At 37.3% G+C, this 22,728-nt stretch overlaps 1 protein-coding gene across 7 annotated transcripts in view; it reads right to left on the bottom strand.

Moving 5' to 3' along the window:
• PUM2 (pumilio RNA binding family member 2) overlaps nucleotides 1–22,728 on the bottom strand; it is a 101,920-nt gene that overhangs the window by 60,359 nt on the left and 18,833 nt on the right. For 6 of the 7 annotated variants that reach the window (XM_044262015.1, XM_044262014.1, XM_044262017.1 and 3 more), the window contains exons 2-7: nucleotides 17,676–17,744; nucleotides 9,971–10,079; nucleotides 6,288–6,475; nucleotides 5,555–5,724; nucleotides 2,122–2,392; nucleotides 1,795–1,888 (exon numbers count right to left, since the gene is read on the bottom strand). In XM_044262015.1, coding sequence (XP_044117950.1) covers nucleotides 1,795–1,888; nucleotides 2,122–2,392; nucleotides 5,555–5,724; nucleotides 6,288–6,475; nucleotides 9,971–10,079; nucleotides 17,676–17,726 — 883 coding nt within the window. In that variant the 5' untranslated portion in view covers nucleotides 17,727–17,744. Of the gene's footprint in view, nucleotides 1–1,794; nucleotides 1,889–2,121; nucleotides 2,393–5,554; nucleotides 5,725–6,287; nucleotides 6,476–9,970; nucleotides 10,080–16,604; nucleotides 16,718–17,675; nucleotides 17,745–22,728 lie in introns of those variants that run through there. The other variant, XM_044262020.1, reaches the window with a different exon arrangement.

Here is a 22,728-nt window from a genome sequence, read left to right as displayed (position 1 = left end):
CCCTAAACTGACTTAGTGCTGAGCCCTCTAAGGGGCTCAATCTCATCACCTTCAGAGCATGACCTAAGCCTAAATCAAGAGTCAGATGCTTAAGCGACTGAACCACCCAGATGCCGCCTGAATCACAACCTTTTTTTTTTTTTTTTTTTTTTTAGATTTTATTTATTTATGTATCAGAGAGAGAGTGCGAGAGAGCAAGCACAGGCAGACAGAGTGGCAGGCAGAGGCAGAGGGAGAAGCAGGCTCCCTGCAGCGCAAGGAGCCCGATGCGGGACTCGATCCCAGGACGCCGGGATCATGACCTGAGCTCAAGGCAGCTGCTTAACCAACTGAGCCACCCAGGCGTCCCGAATCACGACATTTCTAATGAGGAGGACTTAAGTATAGGAATAAAGGAAGCTGGGGGCAAAGAATGTATGCTGCTATTAGAAACCATCCAGAAGGGGTGCCTAGGTGGCTCAGTGGGTTAAAGCCTCTGCCTTCAGCTCTGGTCATGATCCCAGGGTCCTGGGATAGAGCCCTGCACTGGGCTCTCTGCTCAGCCAGGGAACCCGCTTCCTCCTCTCTCTATGCCTGCCTCTCTGCCTACTTGTGATCTCTATCTGTCAAATAAATTAATAAAATCTTAAAAAGAAAAAGAAAAAATAAAAAAGAAAGAAACCATCTAGAAACATGTAGTCACCTTTGATTAAAACCAAAAATAAAACAGGGACCTAGGAGACCTTCTTGGATTGACATAGAACAATACAAAGGTAAGGGAAGAGAATCAACTTAGTTTCTATCACCTCCCCTCACCCTGCCCCGAGTCTGCTTCAATAGATTATGTGGAATATAGTCACACCTCCTCCAATAAGAAAATAAATTAAGATAAGCTAAAATCAGGCATAAAAACAGTTATGTAAATCTACATGTGATAAAATAACACTATATATATATATATATACATTTACCAATGTCATATTCCTGGTTTTGGTACTATACTATAATTATGTAAGATGTAGCCATATAGGGAAAGCTGGTGGGGAACCTCTCTGTACTCTCCTTGCAACTCCATGTGAATCTATAATTATTTCAAAAAAAAAAAAAAAAAAAAAAAAAAAAGGTGAAAACACAAACATAAAACCCCAACATGGACAACATGTACCAATGCTTCAGCAGTAACAAATGCATAATTATAGTAATTTACATTGAAAGCTAAAGGTCAAAGACCCAAATAAGTTAATGAAGAAAACATTTTAAGGAAATTTCCTGGGAATATAATTCTTTAAAATAAACATTTTGGGGGCACCTGGGTGGCTCAGGTGTTAGGAGTCTGCCTTAGGCTGGGGTCCTGATCCCAGGGTCCTGGGATCAAGCCCCGCATTGGGCTCCCTTCTCAGTGGGAAGCCTGCTTCTCCCTCTCCCATTCCCCCTGCTTGTGTTCCCTCTCTCGATGTGTCTCTGTCAAATAAATAAACAAATCTTAAAAAAATAAATAAACATTCTGATTGATAATAGACAGACCTACATTTGAACTTTCAAGTGTCTGACTCAACTTCACACTGAGAAAAAAACTTATGTGCTGACAGCTTTCATCAAGTTATAAAGATTTTCATTTCATCAAGGATACAATAATCAGAAACGGTTCTTTCCTAGTTAATCTTTATTTTTGCCATGTAATTAATTACTCTTTGATCTCAATGAGATGTTTTGAAACACCACAACGTAACACCATTCAATAAAAGAAAAATGAAGTGTTCTAATTAACACTAACACAAGACTTTCTAACAGTCTCATCAAAGTGGTTGGACTCACCTATATGCGGCTGCTGCGCTGCAGCTAACGCGTACTGCTGCTGCTGAGCTGCAGTTAACTGCTGAACTGTTAACGCATTAGTCCTCTGGAAGAGCTATTAGAGAAAATATTTAATACCAAGATTAGTCTCAAAGCATTTCATTTCTATTTAGAAAACTGTGAACAGTGCATTTTAACACTGATCTCAATCACTTTCTCAACCATAAAAACATTTTATTTCTAAAACATCAAGTATTTAAGAATACTCCTGTTATTCAGGTCAATGCACTTCAGGCTACACCAACACACAGTTAAGAGGAGCTTCTTTAAAGGAGGGTCACACTTTACCTGCTGCTGGGAATTGTAGTCAAAAAGGCCTACAGTAGCTCCTGAAGAGTCCATGGGTACCTGATTACCAGGATAGTCAAACTGTAAGGAATCCAGACCAACTTGTTCCATGGCATCCAGATTCTGAGTTTCAGGATTTGAAAATTCTTCAACAAGTGGTTTATTAGCTGTAGGATTAGGAAGAGGCCCCAATCCTTCTGGGGGATTAGTACTGGGGCCCAGGCGCTCAACTACTTCAGTTGGAGAGGCTTGACGACTTCCAGGAGTACGACTATATAAAGAAAACAGAAAGGCTTTCTGAGTAAAAGTAGTCAGTCAGTCACAGTTGGAATGGAAAAGTAAGAAAATCATGAAAACCAAATGGTGGTAAAATACAGAGGGCAAATCAGGCACACCAGGTCACTAACGTATTCCACTTCAGCATTTTTTTCTAATTTAAGTTCCTTTTAAGAACAGACATGGTTTTGCTTTGTTCACACTACTAACGATCACTCTCCCTAATTTGAATAGCATAAAGATGTAACTCAATTTTACACTTAAGAAAATTGGCCAATATCAAAATTTAGGCTTAGACTACCTGAAACTTTTTTCAAATCAGACAAAATGAATGGTAAGTTTGAATAGCAGACTATCAAGTGACAAATATGGGAAGACGCAAAACCAAAACCCACCTACCACACTTCCAGTCTTCTCCACCAGCATAAAATTATGCCATGATATCCTGCTTAATAATGGTTCAGGAAAAAAACAAAACTGGCCATAAAAGATGGCTTTCATGACTTTAGAGTGTAAAATGAGCTACAATGCAGAAGGACATGAACTAAGATAAAGGCTGACTCCAGTCTGTCTTTAAATATGATTTTGAGCATATCATTTCATCTTCCAGGCCTTAGTTTCTTAAATGAGACTAAAGACATAACCTTCTTGTGCTTATTGTTTCAAGTAAGGGCAAAAAAAGGAGTGTGAAAAGCCTCTATGACAACTTTCCAAAAACCATCTTTATCCACAAAAATGTTACAGTTTAAATCATCAGGAAGAGGGGCGCCTGGGGGGCTCAGTCGTTAGACATCTGCCTTTGGCTCAGGTCATGATCCCGGGGTCCTGGGATAGGGCCCCGAGTTGAGCTCCATGCTCAGTGGGGAGCCTGCTTCTCCTCTCCCCCTCCCCCAGCTTGTGTTCCTGTTCTGAATCAACTAAGTTAATAAAATCTTTACAAAACAAACAAACAAACAGACCCACAAAAACAAAAAAACACCAGAAATAGAAATTTATAACATATTTACCAAGAATTAAGTATGTACAACAATAGAAAAAAGTATACTTCATATTAAAACAGCAATTTCCCCTACTAACAAGCCTTTTCAATTTTCTCAAAAAATTTATTGAGCATCGGCTTTTCCCTTTTTATCAACATCTTTCATGGTCTAAAACTTATTTTTACTTTATGCCTAGACATAATCTATCCTCATTTACAGTGTATTTTCTTCTGCAGAAATATTTTAGGCAAGATCTTCTCCCTCACAAGAAGTAAGTTTGTTCTGAGAACATGAGCTCACAGTATATGCAAACATTAAGTACATTAAGTAAGTAACAGTAACTATTTTACCTGGCTTTCAGGGACAGTTGTTAACACTTATGTAACTCTTCCCCCATGTTCAGAAGCTTCACATCGTGATAAATTTCCTAACATGCAAGGAGCATTTTACAAAGTAATTACTTAACGAAATTACTTAATTTTAAGAATTGGTTTCCAGGTATTTAGGTGAACTTACATTTTATCTAAAAATCAACCACTATCCTTGCAATATTTAGAAGAAATTTCTAATTCCTTTCCCATTTTAACCATACCTAATTTTTCATGTGAATATTCGAAGGTTTTTCTTTCAGAATATATATATGGGAAGGAAAAAAAGACCTAAAAGGTTCTTCTTTAATTTTAAAATAAAGCTTGCTATAGTTCTTCACGTCCTTTCAGTTCTACACTCCAGTGATTATATACTGATGCTGTATCAATTAATGTACATATTAGTGATACGTTAGCATAGTGACCATATGGCCACAGCTATTAGCCCAAAACATTTTTACCCTATCAAGCACAATACTACATCTAGAATATTTCACAAACAACTTTCAACGCATATCCCAAACTTAGTGGAGTAAAACTGGAATGTTAATAAATGTAGTAAGGTTCGTATTATGGAGAAGCATAGCCTTTCAAACAAACAACTCTAATACAGCAATAAATAGAGGATATAATAGAAAAAAGGCATTGCGCTACTAAGTGGTGCTATTTTCTTGCTATAGTTAATGGTGTATTAACACTTCAATTATAAATGCATACTGTGAAGGGCTCATAACCAACTCAGTTTTAAATATATGCCCTTGACTAAAACTTACATTAGGTAATTGCAGAAAAGTAAAATCAGGATAAGGTTCTAAAACAAATTGAAAAACATTAAAATTTATTTCTTATCAAAGAGGTTTACTGGTTTTGGATGCTTTTTTGCACTTACAACAGACACAAATGGCACTGTTTTAAGTGGCATTGTTACTCTGCTTTTGATAATTAAAGACAATAAATGTAAAAGCATACCATCCACATATATGCTTATACTCAGTTAACTGAGATTCCATGGTTCACAGGATCTCAATGAAAACACCTCATTTTTCAGGTATAAGCCCCAAAGCATCTGACTACTGAAGTGTAAAGTGTAGGAATTCAGTATGAAGAAAACAACTCCCTATTATCTAGGTAAATGTATACTGCCTAATCTGAGATCAAAGCTAGAAGAAAATACTTATTTAACTGCCATAAAGAAACAACAGAAACGTTACAACTTAAAGAATTCTAGGCGCAAAGCTAACTTTTTAAAAAGTCTCTAATATGTTCCTTACCTCCTAAATTCAGGAATATTAACTATTACCATAAATTCTAATAATGGAACACTAATAAGGAAGGTCACAGCTCCTAAAATAGTATTTCCTCATTTCTGAGATTAGGAGTTAGATTGGGGGGGGGGGGTTGGGGATACAATACAGGGATAGAAGGAAGAGGAAACTCCACAGAAAGCTGCTCAAGAGCAACCCCAAAGGAGTCTGCCAAGAAAAGACAGATTAAGCCTAAAATTCACTAAATTTTAGCAGGGAGGAAAAAGTTAAAATTTAGACTATCATATTAGCAGAAAGGTAACAGCAACTTCTAACATTACTCCTTTAATGAAATGCACTGTTTGAGACTATTTTGAGGAATTTTTTTTTAATGGTGCATAATCAACTAATACTCCTTATGAAAAAAATTAAATCTACTAGATTAATACAAGATACAAAGGGAAATAAAATAAACCAAAATTGGAAAATGTCTAAATCAATCACATCAACTACTAGTACCATCCCTGAAGATATGCTTTTCTTCTTGAGAAAGTTAAAGTCTTACTTAAAATCTTTGCAATCGGCATCCATTCCATTTGGCAAACCTCTGCCATTTATTTTAGAATCATCATCATCTCCTTGTTTAAGATCTCTGTTTTGGTCCTCCTCAAATGGAGAAGCCTTGCCTTTTTGATCTCCTTTCTCAGGTCCATCTGTTTCAGCATCTCTAGTGCCCTGAGGAAAAAGAATCTGTTTGATTCTGAATATTTAATAGAACACAAAAAAAGGCACCATAAGGTGACCTAAAACTACACTATAGTGCATGTAAACAATAAAAGCATTGTATCTTATTTTAATGTTGTCATCAACTAATTCATCAAAGGCCAAAAAACTGAGCACGAAACAGTGATTTATAACAGAAGGGCTAAGGCAACCTTAACTATAGCGGTGCTAGAAAAGCAGTAACACCACAGACAAGATTAAAATTCTACTTAAGGCATATGATTTTGTTTAGTTACTTCCACATCAAGCACTGCCATGAATAAACAACTGTAATCTTGCAAATTATGTTTCTTAACTAATATGGTTGATATTTGTAACATGGCTAAAAGATTATATTCCCATTGGTTCTCTATTTCATGTATTTCAAGAAGTGGCCAAGAGAAGAAAACCAGAGCTCCAACAGCACCAAGATTTCCTTTAGCTCTGGGAAGAGCCAAAAAAAAAAAAAATGGACTTAAAGATAACCAAATAACCACTGAATAATTATTAAATATTTCTTAATTCAAAATACTTACAAAAGTTCCCTTCCTAAATCGAGAATCCAATTTATCAGCAGGAGAAGAACTTAATACATATTCTACCATGCTCACACCAAGGCCTCCACTTTCTGATCGCGGAGACAGTATTGCATTTACTTCACTGTTTCCATGAAAACCCTGTCCAGATCTTCTCTGTACCATAATAGGCTGGGACATTGAATGGTCTGTTTGGAAGGAAGAACACAATTATCCATTTGTACTTTTAAATTAATCAAAATATATCTACAGAAATTAACATATTAAGGTAAAAAATCAGCATCTTGTTTTATTTTGAATGTTATTATGATCCTGAAAAAAAGCTTTCATTCATACTGCTGAGACTCGCTGGCCTGGGCACACTTCTTGGCAACACAGAAAGCAAGTCATTTAAAAAAAAAAAAAAAAAAGTAAAAAGCTGATATAAGAACTGTCAAACCAGAAAGGTCAATGGAGACAGAAACGTTAACCTGAAGGCTCAGCTGCCAATAAGCATCTTGTTAAATGTTAAAGCTTTCTTAATGATTTATAATAATTCAAACCAAAAATCTTTAGAAGTGAAACCTAGAAGAATAAAAGTAACTCCTAAACTGGCAGGGGCACACCTCAAGCTCATAGTTACATATACTGGATGGATTCAGAACACATGGCTGTACGACTATAAACACAAACAAGTTTGGGAAAAAATCAGTTAATATCAGATAATTTTCTATTCTTGGTGTAAAAACTGTCACCTAAACATTATTTTTAGAAGTCCCTTCTAGGGGCTCCTGGGTGGCTCAGTTGGTTAAGCATCGGGTCTTCAGCTCAAGTCATGATCCCAGAGTCCTGGGATCAAGCACCTCATTGGGCTCCCTGCTTGACAGGAAGCCTACTTCTCCTTTCCCTTTGCCTGTAGTTCCCCCAGCTTGTGTGCTCTCTCAAATAAATAAAATCTTTTAAAATAAACAAACAAATAAAAGTCCCTCCCAGTTTAAAGGTTTTCATTTTTAACAAAAAAACTATTCCTCTGGTATGAATACCTTTCTACACATTTTGTATGCTTTTTTCAAAATTTAACATATAATGTATTATTAGCCCCAGGGGTGCAAGTCTATGAATTGTCAGGCTTATATACTTCCTAGCACTCACCATAACACATACCTTCCCCAATGTCCATAACCCAATTACCTTCTTCCTACCTACCCCCACCAACCCTCAGTTTGTTCTGTGAGATTAAGAGTCTCTTATGGAGGGCCACCTGGGTGGCTCAGTTGGTTAAGCACTGGCCTTCGGCTCAGGTCATGATCCCAGGGTCTTGGGATTGCAGCCGGCATCAGGCTTTCTGCTCGGCAGGGAGACTGCTTCTCCCTCTCTCTCTGCCAGCCTCTCTGCCTACTTGTGATTTCTCTCTCTCTCAAATAAATAAATAAAAATCTTTAAAACAAAAATAAAAACAAAGTCTCTTATGGTTTGTCTCCCTCCTAATCCAATCTTGTTTCATTTTTTCCCTTCCCTACCCTCCTAAGCCCCCCACTTTGCCTCCCTTTTCTACACATTTTTATAACAAGAAGAAAAAAAACAATGTTTAAGATTAGAGAACAAATGGAATACAAATATAATAAAACATTTGAGGCAACATTCAAATAGATTTACCAAAAAAAAAATTTTTTTTTTTAAAGATTTTATTTATTTATTTGACAGAGAGAAATCACAAGTAGATGGAGAGGCAGGCAGAGAGAGAGAGGAAGGGAAGCAGGCTCCCTGCTGAGCAGAGAGCCCGATGCGGGGCTCGATCCCAGGACCCTGAGATCATGACCTGAGCCGAAGGCAGCGGCTTAACCCACTGAGCCACCCAGGCGCCCCCAAAAAAAATTTTTTTAAGGCACCAATAAGCTAACTCTGGTTCATTTGTTATCACATGTAATACTCAATATTAAGTCTAGTCCTTAAGAGGCTGAACTATCAGTGGTACTCAGTCATCATTTCATTAATCCTATGTTTTTAAGGGACTACTACTTTTTTAAGGCATATTAAAACATTTCCATTATAGTACCTTTATCCACAAGGGATTAGTCATTATTATATTTCATTCAATCATTCACCCATTCATTAATATACTTCAAATGTTGGTTTACAGTCTCTTATATGCTGGGCATTGTACTATGTATGGGGAATCCAAGAACAAGACAGTTCCTGCCCTCAAAGAGATCACGGGTTTAATATAAAGCAATCATAAAAGAGTAAAAGTGCATCATTAAAAATGATCCAGGATACTATGGAAACAGAAAGAAGGGGCATTAATCCTTCCCAGTGTTAGAGTGAATTCCAAAGGAAGTGATATGAAGGGTAAAGAGTTAAAGTGAAGGGAGCCTGGGTGGCTCAGTGGGTTAGGCCGCTGCCTTCAGCTCAGGTCATGATCTCAGGGTCCTGGGATCGAGTCCGGCATCGGGCTCTCTGCTCAGCAGGGAGCCTGCTTCCCTCTCTCTCTCTCTCTGCCTGCCTCTCCATCTGCTTGTGATTTCTCTCTGTCAAGTAAATAAATAAAATCTTTAAAAAAAAAAAAAGAGTTTAAGTGAGCAAAAAAACAGATGAACATGAGGGTGAAAAGGTAACTTCAGCTAGAGAAACTAACTATATGATAAAGTCTCTTGCAGTCATGGAAAGACTCTTCTTTAGAACAATTCCTCCAGAAGAAGGAATATCTTACTCGTATCTGTACATATTTGGCATTCAATAAATGTCTGTTCTATAAACAAAATAACTTATTTTTTATTCATTCCTAATTTCCTCATATCTCTGGGTAAAGACTAATATTTATCTTTAAAATTTTATCCCTACAACTAAAAAAAGTTAAGTTACAAAAGGAAGTGGCACAAGAAATTCAAAATACAAACTTGACACTAAAAGAAGTATTTAAGTATGTTGCTTAAATGTTTTATTGCTTGTCCTCCAAATATAACATACCAAAAATACTTCCCAACCATTCATCTTAGAAATAATCTCTCATTACCATATTGTACTCAAGATGTTTTGCTTCAGATGCTTTAAAAAATAGTTGGTTCTAGTAAATAAAGTAATTAAGCACTCAACCTTCAAAATAAAAATCAAAACATTTCTGCCAGTCAAGTTTTCAAGCACACGTTATTTTATTTTAAAGACTGTATTTGGGACGCCTGGGTGGCTCAGTCAGTGAAGTGTATGCCTTCAGCCCAGGTCATGATCTCAGGATCCTGGGACTGAGTCCCACATCAGGCTCCTTGCTCAGTGGGGAGCCTGTTTTCTCTCTGGCTGCAGCTCTCCCTGCTTGTTCTCTCTGACAAATTAAAAAAAAAAAAAAAAAAAAAATCTTAAAAAAAAATTAATTAAAAAAAAAAAGATTTTTATTTATTTTTGAAAGCGAAAGAGAAAGCACAAGGGTGGGGGGGGAGGGCAGAGGGCGAATAAAGAAACACCCAGGTAACTTACACTCAAAATTTAAGGTTAGTTTATCATCCAGTAGTATTTTACTGTGACAAACGCTTCTAATTATCAAGCAGACCATTAGACAAGGGTTAATTTATATTAAAAATATACATTATAATGATTTACAAAATTTTCAACAAAGACATCACAAATTTGCTCTAAATACTGTCTTGGGATAGGCAGGGTTTCAAAAAATTCAAGTCAAGTCGTAATTCTCACACATAACAGCAATAACTTACGAGAAGTTCCCCAGGCAGTCTCTCTCCACTCATCATCCCCAAGAAATATGCCTTTTTGTCCATCTTTTGTTGAATCATCAGGTTCCCAAAACTTTTTGGTGGGCAAAAGCTATTCGGGAGGGAAAAAATATTAATTTAAGTTTCATTCTAATTGCAAATTTATTCTAATTCTACGTGGTTTGTGAAAGCAAACTTACCACCAATATGAAATTAGTTTTCAATACTAAGGAAAATTCAGAGAGAACTATTTTCTATTTTGTTTTGTTAAAAAGAAAATAATCCCAACTTAATGTTTGGGGACTGGCTCTAATAATTTAAAAACCTGAACCCTAGTCAAAGTCCCCTTCTGACTTGTCTATATATTTGAAATGGTTTTACCACCGTGTGACTTTCTTTGTAAATTTTTTCAAAAAACTTACTAAATTTTGTACTCAATATAAATAAAAACATCTATACAAAAGATAAAAACCTCTCCTTCACTTCCCAAGGACTGCCCTTGGATCACCTCCTATGCCACAGCTTCCATGATAGAAAATTCATCTTCACTTTTACTTCACTTATTCAATGGAAGTTAACTTCATGACTTTTCCTAGGTCTGGAATGCTAGCAATCTATCAATTCTAAATCAGGAACCTATGGATGGTGGAAGACACACAGAAAGGAACCTCAAATACTTCTGAAATAATCTAAAAGCCCCATGCTCTATCTACCATATATATGACACACACAGCACATTAAAACTGTGCTGATACAATGATTCACTGATTATTCAAAATGTACATCTGGCTAATTCCTAATGATACTTATCCAAGCCTCTCCTCTCAACCTTCCCTGACACTCGGAGAAGATGGACTGGGGGATATGTCTGTTTGAAAACAAGAGACTGGTTTTCTGAGACATGCATTGGGCATTTTAAATAAGCATTCTTAAGACCTCCTCCCTCTCAGCCCTTAATTAGGTACCCTGTCTTTTAGTGCTCATAATTAAACCCGTATACTTTTTACACTACACTTATCACACTAAATTACCTGTGTTTGCCTCCTTAGGGGCTTGGTAACCTTATCTTCAGAGAGCTCACAAACATACTAAATGTAATAAAACCAACTCAGTTAAACCTGAACTGGATCTGAGAAATAAAACCGGGGGTGGCGGGTGGTGAAAGTGTGAGTGGAAGGCGAGGAAGATAAAGTATATCATGAACAAAGGCCCAACCTAATAAATTGCACTGTGTGTACAACAAGGTATGAGATGGATGAACAGATGAGAGCATGTCAAAGATGATGCTAGTACAGTTTTCTTGATCAGATCCTGAGGAGACTTAAAGACAAGCTTAAGAAAGTACACATTACTTTGAAATAAAGGGAATCCTGAGAGGTTGTTAAGAGTGACATTACATTTCAGAAAATAACTCAAGTTGTAAGCTATAAGAATAATGGATATTCTAGACTACAGACAAGGAAATCAGTTTAACAGAACTATGACAGGACCAAGATGGTAAGAACTGAAATAGGGTAGTAACAGAAAGAACTAGAAAAATAAAATGGTTTGAGAGTTATCTGTATTTAGTAGCAGTCAATAGAATCTGATTACAAATGGGGAGGAGACTGATAAAATTTTAAATTTGGGCAATAAGGTAAATGGTAGTACTATAGAAGCAGCTTTGAAGGCAGGGGGGAAAGTTCAATTTGTGCATGTTCCTAATCTACAGATTTTTTGCTAAACTAAATAGATTTGATCTTAAGGAAAGCAACTTCTGCTATTTTAAAAAGAATAATTTTTCCACGTTAGGAACATCCTGGGCTGCAAATGATTTTTATTTAAAGCACAGACATTCTAAACAATAATCTGCAACCTCTTCCTTTGGGGTTTTTTTTTTGTTGCTGTTGTTTTAAATCTCACTATAAAAGGTTCATGTAAATACTCAAACAAAATGCAAAGCTGATTAATATAATACTAAAACACTATACTTGATATAAATAACTGAACATTCCTTCATAGTAAAACCCAACTTAATCCTTAAAATTATGGTTCCTGAGAAAATAAACTTATCTCATACATCATGAAAAGACTCAATATTAAATAACAGTAACAAATAAGGATTCAGAATAAAATTTGACTTAATAAAAGCAGTCATCATAGACACAGAAGTCTTCTAAGACTTAAAACTAATCTTCTAAGGTAGCAGAAATAATAGAAACTCTCTGAGACCATTCCAAAGCCTTTGTGATCAAGTGCTATGCAGTGCTTTAACAGAGAAGTTCATATATCCCTGCTTTAAAATACAAAATTATACAACTAGGAAAAAAAAAGTTAAGCACTTATCCAATATGCCTACTTTCTGCCAAGCACTATACTAAGAATACCTTTTCATTTTGCAAATATGTGTAAGTTATCATGCACAGGAAAACAATTTGGTAGTTAATAAAATTAACACTTCTTCTGACTGAGGCCTGTGCTTTCTAGAAACAACTTTTGTGACAGTTTAGACAGGATTCCAAATACTTTCAGAAACTACTAGTTGTGATCAAGAATAAAATTAAAATGAGCTAAACATAGGGGAAGGCAATAATTCAGGATAGAACAGTTAAAAAAAAAAAAAAAGATTTAGGCAGTATGCTGGTTAGAATAGCAATAGAGATTTGCCCCTGGAGACTCTTTTACTACGCAGAAATGGGGAAGAATATTACAGAAAACAAGGGCTAAGAGATCTTAAAGATCTGTACAATACATGATCCACTACCACTTCGTATTAGTTCCATAATTCACAGAAGCTTTAAACCAAGGTCAATCAATTCAGTATTTGTCAACCTGCAACTCTGTCCTCCCAAGTCAGAAACGACTGGGTGAACATACAAATTCATCCCCCAACTGTCCACCATTTTATTAGTTCTTTCTTTCAAGAAGCATTTATGGCTTGCCCTCTCCATCTTCAAAGAAATCAGTCAAAACCTAGCATGCTGCCTCAAAATATGTAATAAATTCCTCTAGAATTTTATAGAGGTATACTTGATTTTTTAAATGCAAATTGTTACATAAAAAATCACATAACCAACCAAATTAACATAATCCTAAGAATCAAAAGAATTTGAAAGGCTTTATGTCTGCAATATGGTGTTTTAAATTAAGGCGTTCATAAAAATCCAAAGTGGGACACTTTTGAGGAAGGGGGTGCTATTAATAATTATACCACGACAAGGGCACCTGGGATCAAGCCCCACATCAGGCTCCCTGCTCAGCACGGAGTTTGCTTCTCCCTCTCCCATTCCCCCTGCTGGTATTCCCTCTCTCTCTCTTGCTGTCAAATAAATAAAACTTAAAAAACAGTAATAATAATAATTATGCCATGACAACAAATATGGACTGTCTGGGCAAATCAGGATATAAGATGACTCTCTTTATAAATGGAAATTCAGAAAAGAGGGGCGCAAATGTTAATAACTAAATCTGTAGACAACAAAAAACCACAAGGTAATTCTTTAGAACCCCAGAAGAGTGCTCTTGCAGACTTTAATCTCTTCGGTTAATAAAAGAAAGCAATACTTTTTCATTTTTTCAATTCTTACAACTTCATCAAATCTTCTCCATTCCTAATATGCTTTAACAGAAAACAGTAGATGTCATCACTTCCAATAGGAAGCATTATTGTAAATAGTCAAGGCATCCATTCCATCACTACTATACATGATCTTGGGCCAGTTAATTAACCATTCTGAGTCTCAGTTTCCTCATCTGTAAGTATAACAAAGCAACTGTCATGAGTTTCTTGAGGCTAGAATGAAATAGCTTATGTAAACTGCTTAGAACAGTATCTAGCACACAGATACTACTAAAAATTAGTAATCTTCTAATACTGTAAAATGTAAGTTACATACTAACCAGCAACATTTAATTGGCTGATTTAAGAACTGTCATTATTCATTATATTTTCAAGTCCATCTGAGTATTGTAGGTGGATCATGAAATAAACAACAGATGCCTAATACAGTCCCATTCTGCATGAGGAAACAGAACCGACGTTATACATGTGGCTAGTAAGTGGCAGCATCAGGATGTGAATCCATCAATCTGCATAATTACACAGCTCATTCTCTTTACACGTAACTACCACAGAAGATGGCTCTTTTCAATCAGTCTAAATCATCAGCATTTCTGAAAATTCTCAGTAGAATACCACTAGATATAATAAACTTTAATGGTATTAGCAAGCTATTCAGCCTATATAATGTGGGTATTCATTATACTGGATAAAGTTTAAGGTAAAATTGTTAAGATAAAGATTTATGTAGACAAAACTATGATCAGTCTTCAAGTAGCTGGTTTCCATTCCAGTCACCCCTAAGAGCTCAGGTCAGAGCTGTAACATTTGAGATACATATAATTCATACAAAAGGTAATTCTTACTACTGTCTTCAAAGAAGCCGTCTTACTTGAGGTCATAGCACTAGTGGTAGATCAGGGAAAACAGAAGTCTCCTTACTCCCCTATCCAGTATTCTACTTCACCACACCACCTGGGATCTTGGCACATAATTTTCTTTAAATATTACTGTGTACTGGGGTGCCTGGGTAGCTCAGTGGGTTAAGCCTCTGCCTTCAGCTCAGTTAATGGTCCTGGGGTCCTGGGATGGAGCCCCACATCGGACACTCTGCTCAGCAGGGAGCCTGCTCCTTCCCGCCCCCTGCCTGCCTCTCTGCCTCCTTGTGACTTCTCTCTCTCTCTCTCTGCCAAATAAATAAATAAAACCTTAATAAATAAATAAATACACACACACATACTGTGTAAGAAAGGAGGGAGCATTATTTATCATACTAAGCTATGAATATTCCCCAAATAAAACACATTAACTCAGTGACTTAAAGTTAAATTCTGGGTTTCCTAAAAAATTTCAGGTAGAGGCCTCTTTCCCCCTATTTAAAAAAAATAAACAGGAACATAGAGCATGCATATAAAATAACAGATATGCGTCCCTGCAGTGTAGTTTTAATATACTATACTAATGAAGCTGAGTCCAACCTCCTATGAATTACCTTTGCTCTTTTTAAGCAATATGATGTAATACAAATCAGTGTTTTTTGACAAGAACATGCTATGAAAAATATGGAAAGAATGAGTTTATGAATGGATGAATACAGATCTGTTCCCATTTCTGGATGACCAAATAGAAAAGACTGCCCTTCTGATGATGGGCCAGCAAAGGTATCAAAATCTATAAAACCCAGTACATTTGAAAATAGTCCTATACATAATGCAGTGCTTCCTACATTAAAGATCTAAACAATTTAAGATATAATAAAGAAAACTTTATTTTTGAAGAAAAAGTCAAGAATAGGGCAATGCTTTAAAAAAAGATGTCACATTAAAAAAATAAACAAGCAATTTTAGAAAACTGAAGAGCCAGAAACTCAGGGCTCTTTTTTAATTTATTAAAATGAATGAATTCTGGGATAAAACAAAACACAAAAAAACCTCACCTGTCAGGAAAGGAGGAGAAGACTGGTGAGAGAGAGACAGGCAAAGAAGGAAATCCCAGAAGGTTCCCTGCTGCCTGTGAGATGAGGAAAGATAGAAAGGCTTGTGGGAGAGAGAACCCAGAGACAGAAACCTGAGGTTTCTTAGCTATCTCTTAGAGGTAACAGAATTAGCTGGTAAACTGTTAAGAAAAAATAATTAGTGATAACAGCTTATTTAAAAATACATTTCTACTGAATGAAGTTCACAGAAGTACTGATGTACTGCTATCTGCCCAAAAAAGCAGGCAGTCTTAACCCTAGCCACTTTTATCCTAGCCATTTTTACTCGGCATATCTGAAATTTCCATTAAGAAAGCCTAGCTTTAAGTTTAGATTAACATACTATTCCAACCCAGCTTCTTTTCCCCAAAAACCTCAAGTATACTTCCTCCACCCCCAAATAACCAACCAAACTCTTCCAACTGTTTCTGATAACTTTTTTTTTTTTACCTGCAAAGATGTCTTTACCTTTATCAACTATTTGGAAAGGGAGGGGGGGAAATAAGCCAATCGGTAAATATACATACAATGTAGATGTAGGAAGTAAAGTGCTTGGAGGGGAGGGTCGGTCTAAGAGAATTAAGTTAATGGTGTGACTTCACTTGCTCTTTCAAGTTCGAGGGGTGCCTGGGTGGCTCAGTGGGTTAAAGCCTCTGCCTTTGGCTCAGGTCATGATCCCAGAGTCCTAGGACAGAGCCCCCGCATAGGGCTTTCTGCTCAGCGGGGAGCCTGCCCCACCCCCTGCCTGCCTCTCTGCCCGTGATCTCTGTCTGTCAAATAAATAAAATCTTAAAAAAGAAAAATCAAGTTCAAGTTTGTCACAGACTTGGCTGAAACACCGCTCAAACCTGCTTTTAAGACTGGTCTTTAGAAAGCAGAATAACCTAAGAAAACAAGTAGCAGGGAAGGAAACAAAAAGCCCTTTTCAACTGCTTCTTTTTATTCGCCCATAGCGTAAATAAAGCCTAAGTAGCCACTGTACTGCAGTGAAGCTCTAGTTTGTTGTTGTTTGACTAAAAAATTATTCCCTCTTTCAAATCTTTCTTAGGGACCATAATTTTACCTTATGCACTAGACTAACAAGTTTACTTTGGCAATACTTATGCTTAAGCACCTTAACTCACCCTTAAATCAGTCCTCTGAAAATGACAAACTCTTTGGAAAACGCTGTTCTGGAGAAGGGAAGGGTTAGCTAGCTGCAGGGTGCCCTCTTGTGGCCCAGAGGAGTGACTGGACTCTTTTTCTGCATCTGAAGAGCACAGCATTGGATGGAGTGAGTCTCAGGAAGGTCTCTAATCTACCAAAGTAAAATAATCTCCAGGAGCAAGCAGTTATTACACATCTTATGTCTGTTCACGGTTATGTTCTATTAGCAAAGTCCAACTATGTTAGTACTATAGAACACGACAAAATAAAGATGTGACCACAAGGGTTTTTATAAGCAATTAAAGTTTTCTAATTCTTTAGGTTTATGGAAAACTAAGCATTTTTTATGCCTTAAATTATGTAATGGTGCAGTTAAATGGAATGGTACCCAATGAAAATCATATATTAACAGGACTGATAAAATCTGTTAAAAAATTCAGAATGCTCACTATGTGTCAGTCATTCAAAGCTAACAATCTATATGAGACTAATATAAAAACTGTAACAAAGTAATATAATAAAAATATGTACAAAGATCTATGAGAAGTCAGAAGAGGAAGTAATTCTACTACAGATAGCAATGGGACAATAGATAAGACTCATTTCTCAGTACAGTCTTGTAGAGGATTAGAAGTTTATTAAGCAAACACTGAACAAGGAGAGTTTTTTTTTTTTTGGAAGAGAGAATAGTGAACGATTAAGTGTGGCAAAAGCAAACAGCATACATATATACAACAGCAGGACAAGGATCAAGAAAGGCTCTTTTCAGAGCAAAGTAATTATTGTTCATTACCAAAATATAAAACATGATCTAAACCAAGTCAATCAAATCAACTAGACACAATCTCACTAAAAATTACCACTAGGGGTTAAAAAGCAAAAACTGAAATCACCACAACTATAAAGCTGTATAATCCAAGATTTTAAAAAACCCACATGTGGAAGACATAACCACTATTTTCAAGAATACTTATGGTTTTCAAGAATAAGTCTCAATGGCTCAAATAATCAACGTGAGGTACACATTCTCAGTATTAATAAATATTTACCTCTCCCATTCCCCGAGATTCTAATGCAAGAGCTTGAAAATCATGATTCATTTCATCCACAGATCAAACCTGTTGAATAACAAAAACAAAAATTAGTAAAAAAAAAAATCTAAATAGACTGCATCAAATATTTTTATATTACATTGCTGCTATTACTGCTATTAGCATGAGCGGAGACAGGCAAAAACTGATTTCTCTATGAAGACAGATTTTCCTAAAGAGAGCACATAACAGCAATCTATATTAAAGTTAAAATTAAAACCCTGGAGTCAAAAGTTCTTGGGCTAGTCTGTGTATCAAGAGAAACCCCTACTAGTTCAACAAAATAGACGGAAAGTAAAGAAGAAAAGAAGCAAGCTCAAATACTAAAATAGTCTATTTTTGTTATAGTTCCAATTACAAAATTACTTTTTAACTTCAGTTAACATTTTTCTAAACTTCCAGCACTTCATTATTTGTAGATCTGATACCAATGATAAAAAAAAAAATTTCACTGAACGTATTGAAATTTCCTTAAGAGGAGCTCCTTTCCTTTCTCCTTACACTAAAACGAAAGTGTATTTTGTCTTTCCTTTTCCAATTGTTTAGTTTATCATTCACATGACAATGTGTTCTAGAGTCAGAGGCCCTTACCTCCTACCGTTAAGCACTGTGGCGGAAAAATCACTCAACACTTAGCTTTCTGAGCTTTTGGGTCTTACAATATAATCCTATTATTTCCCCCAATCAGTCTCTCTCTTTTTAAAAATCCATAGCATGCAACATTACAAAGCACTCCGTCCTTCCTGTAAGGGAGGAGTTCTTTGTTCCCACTTTGTCTCTTAAAATTCTTCTACTCACACCACCCCCCACCCCCAGCTGCTTTTTCTCAGGCTTCTTCCCAGACTTCCATTTGTCTCTTCAACTCATTTTAAATGTTAGCGTTTCCTAGTACTCTATCCATGGTAGTCTCCTCTCGACCCTTTATCCTGTGCAATCTAATCCACTCTCACTGTTATATATATGCTTAGGACCCTGGTTCTAACATTTCTATTTATGAACAAAAATCTCTCTCCTCATAAAAATTTCCAATTATCTCCTTCCTCCCATTCCCTGGGCAAAATTTCAACTTTACTCTTCTTTCTTCCCCACTTATAACTTAATTCTTTCCTTTCTTACACCAATATCCTATCACTAATATCAACCTCACTTATATCTAACTATTTTCCATCTGTCTGGTTATTATTGTGAGATTTTTTTTTTTTTTAAGTTTTTTTTTTTTTGGTGGGGGCGGGGTGGAGCAGAGGGAAAGGCAGAGAGAGAGAATCTGAAGCAAGTTCCCTGCCCTGGGTTCAGCTCCAGCACAAGGCTTGATCTCACCACCCGGAAATCATGACCTGAGTCAAAATCAAGAGTTGGACGCTTAACCAACTGTGCCATCCAGGTGCCCCACCAGCTGTCTGACTGTTTAGACCTCCACCATCTCTCACCTAAAATATTGTGATCCTCTCCCATCTTCCCATCATATAATCTAATCTCCAAAGTGTAATCACTTATCTTTCTGAATTATACTTTGTTCATGTAACTCATATCTTTTAATCCTTGACTTATAAAGGTCAAACTCCTAAGCTTACAAGGGGACAGAACTGGATTCAAATTATAGTTCTCACAGCTTACTAGCTGTACAACTCTGGACAAGTAACCTAAACTTTTTTCCCAGTTTCTTCATGGGAGGGTAACAGTAGCACCTGCCACATGGCTTACTGTAAAGCTGAAAAAGGTAACAAAGAACACTTAAATTGGTGCTGGGTACATAAGCGTTCATAACTGAGCTATTAAAGTGCCTGACTGCTCAGTCCATAGAACATGCAACTCTTGATCGTGGGGTTGTAAGCTCAAGTCCCACGTTAGGTGTAGACCTTACATAAAAATAAGATCTTTTTTTAAAAAGTTAGCTATTGGGGTGCCTGGGTGGCTCAGTGGGTTAAGCCTCTGCCTTCGGTCATGATTTCAGGGTCCTGGGATCGAGCATCGTATCAGGCTCTCTGCTTGGAGGGGAACCTGCTTCCCCCTCTCTCTCTCTGCCTACTTATGATCTCTTTGTCTGTGAAATAAATAAATAAAAATAAAAATCTTTTTTAAGACAACTATTAAAAAAGCTCTTCAGGGGCGCCTGGGTGGCTCAGTGGGTTAAGCCGCTGCCTTCAGCTCGGGTCATGATCTCAGGGTCCTGGGATCGAGTCCCACATCGGGTTCTCTGCTCAGCGGGGAGCCTGCTTCCCTTCCTCTCTCTCTGCCTGCCTCTCTGTCTACTGTGATCTCTCTGTCAAATAAATAAATAAAATCTTTAAAATAAATAAATAAGCTCTTCAATCTTTTCATCAAACGATACTTGAACAATGATATATCCATATGCAAAAAATGAACCTCAAGACATACCTTACATCTTAATGTAAAGATTAACTAATAGAGGGGCACCTGGGTGGCTCAGTGGGTTAAAGCCTCTGCTTTCGGCTCAGGTCATGATCCCAAGGTCCTGGGATCGAGCCCCACATCGGGCTCTCTGCTCAGCAGGGAGCCTGCTTCCTCCTCTCTCTCTGCCTGCCTCTCCATCTACTTGTGAGTTCTCTCTGTCAAATAAATAAATAAAATCTTTTTAAAAAATTAAAATTTAAAAAAAAACCCTAAAAAACTAAAAAAAAAAAAAAAAAAAAAAAAATCTCAAAAAATAATAACCCAGGGCGCCTGGGTGGCTCAGGGGGTTAAGCCTTCGCCTTCAGCTCAGGTCATGATCTCAGGGTCCTGTGATGGAGCCCCACAACGGGCTCTCTGCTCAACGGGGAGCCTGCTTCCCTCCCCAACTGCCTCCCTCTCTGCCTAATTGTGATCTGCCAAATAAATAAATTAAATCTTTAAAAATAATAACCCAATTTAAAAATGGGCAAAAGATCTAAACAGATACTATATCAAAAAAGTTATATGGATGGCACAGAAGCTATTTTGTTAGAAAAGCTGGATTCGTTAATGGTTTTCAGAAAATGAGTATTTTATTCACCCTTTCATTTACTCAGTAAGCTTTTACTGGACATCTTCAATGTGTTAGATTTTATAGAAAAAAAAAAAGTTAAAATATGGTCACTGTTCTTTAAAAAGAATTAAAATGAATCGCACAGGTTTCCTGGTAATTGGAGGTGTAGCTACTTTAACCTAAATCCTCTGCAGATACCTATATACTCTGGACAAACAGAAACCTGAAGGTAATAGAAAACAACAAAAAAACAAACTGGAAGAGAATCTACACTTAAAAGAAAGGACTGGCATAGAGTGAGGTTTTTTTTTTTTTAAAGATTTTATTTATTTATTTGACAGATCACAAGTAGGCAGAGAGGCAGGCAGAGAGAGAGAGAGAGAGAGAGAGAGAGGAGGAAGCAGGCTCCCTGCCAAGCAGAGAACCCGTTAAGGGGCTCGATCCCAGGACCCTGGGATCATGACCTGAGCCGAAGGCAGAGGCTTTAACCCACTGAGCCACCCAGGCGCCCCACAGAGTGAGTTTTTTAATGGCCTTTTTTTTTTTTTAAGATTTTTATTTATTTATTTTGAGAGAGAGAGAGAGAGACAAAGTGAGAGAGAGCACGGGGGGGGGGGTCAGAGGGTGAAGCAGACTCCCCATGGAGCTGGGAGCCCAATGTGGGACACAATTCCAGGACTCTGGGACCATGACCTGAGCCGAAGGCAGCTGCTTAACCAACTGAGCCAGCCAGGTGCCCCTGGCCTTTTTTTTTTTTTGCCTGAGGACAGGCCTGGGTTTGGAGGTAGGGTGCCAAAACTCCTATAAAGAATCCAGTCTTAAAGGCTTGAAGAACCAAAGGACAGACTTTGGGGCAACCAGAGATGCTGGAAACTGAGAAGTCTCCAAAAGGAAACAACTTGTAAAGACAAATATATAAATATATATAAAGCTTTATTACAAGCATGCTTGCAGTAGTGGTGCTTGTAGATTACAGAAATTCTGAAATTATAAACCACATAACCGCCACATAACACATTTATAAAATGGAGTATCATGTAACTACTAAAAATATTTGAATTTGAAATTAAGAAAATGCTTAGATGGTAACGTTAAGAAAGACTGAAAGGAGAGGAGGCTGGGTTGCTCAGTCGATGAAGCATCTGATTTTGGCTCAGGTCATGATCTGGAGGTCCTGGGATGGAGTCCTTCGAGCTGGGATCCGAGCTCAGAGGGGAGTCTGCTTCTCCCTCTCCCTCTGCACTTCCTCCCACTCACACTCACTGGTGTGCTCTTCCAAGTAAGTATTTGAAAACACAAAAAAGACTGAAAGTAAATAACCCAAAATTCATACAGTCCTTAAGTGATCAGAGTACACCATTTTTTTCATCTATTTATCTGTATTGTATTACCTTTCTACAAGTCCATGAGAGAAAGAAGAGGAATCTTTTTTTAAGATTTTATTTATTTATTAAAGTGAAAGAGAAAGAAAACCCTGCCAGGGAGAACGGCAGGCAGAGGGAGAAGCAAGGTCCCTGATGAGCAAGGAGCCCAACACAGGACCTGATCCCAGGACTCTGGGATCATGACCAGAGTCAAAGGCAGACAGACGCTCAACTGACTGGGTGGCTCAGCAGCCAGGGGTCCCAGAGGGAGATTTTTATTAAGAAAAATGAAAACAGGGGCGCCTGGGTGGCTCAGTGGGTTAAAGCCTCTGCCTTCAACTCAGGTCATGATCTTAGGGTCCTGGGATCGAGCCCCGCATCAGTTTCTCTGCTCCGCAGGAAAGCCTGCTTCCCCCTCTCTCTCTGCCTGCCTCTCTGCCTCTTGTGATCTGTCAAATAAATAAATAAAATATTTTAAAAAAAAGAAAAGAAAAATGAAAACACCAGAGTAGAAGACAAGAAATTTTCTCAAGAGTAAAGGACCAGAGCTTTACTGAAGCCTTTCTTTGGTTACTTCCAGGTTTTAATCTATGGTCGAAATAAATGAGGTTGTAAGTTAAAGAACCTCCAGATAAATGTACGTAGTCTCAAGGATCCATTCTTTCTTTTGTGGTGAATCATG

This window comes from Neovison vison, chromosome 8, assembly GCF_020171115.1.
Source record: "Neovison vison isolate M4711 chromosome 8, ASM_NN_V1, whole genome shotgun sequence".
Classification (NCBI taxonomy): Eukaryota; Metazoa; Chordata; class Mammalia; order Carnivora; family Mustelidae; genus Neogale; species Neogale vison.
Note: the sequence above shows the minus strand (reverse complement) of the source record. Positions and strands in the feature narration are given on the sequence as shown.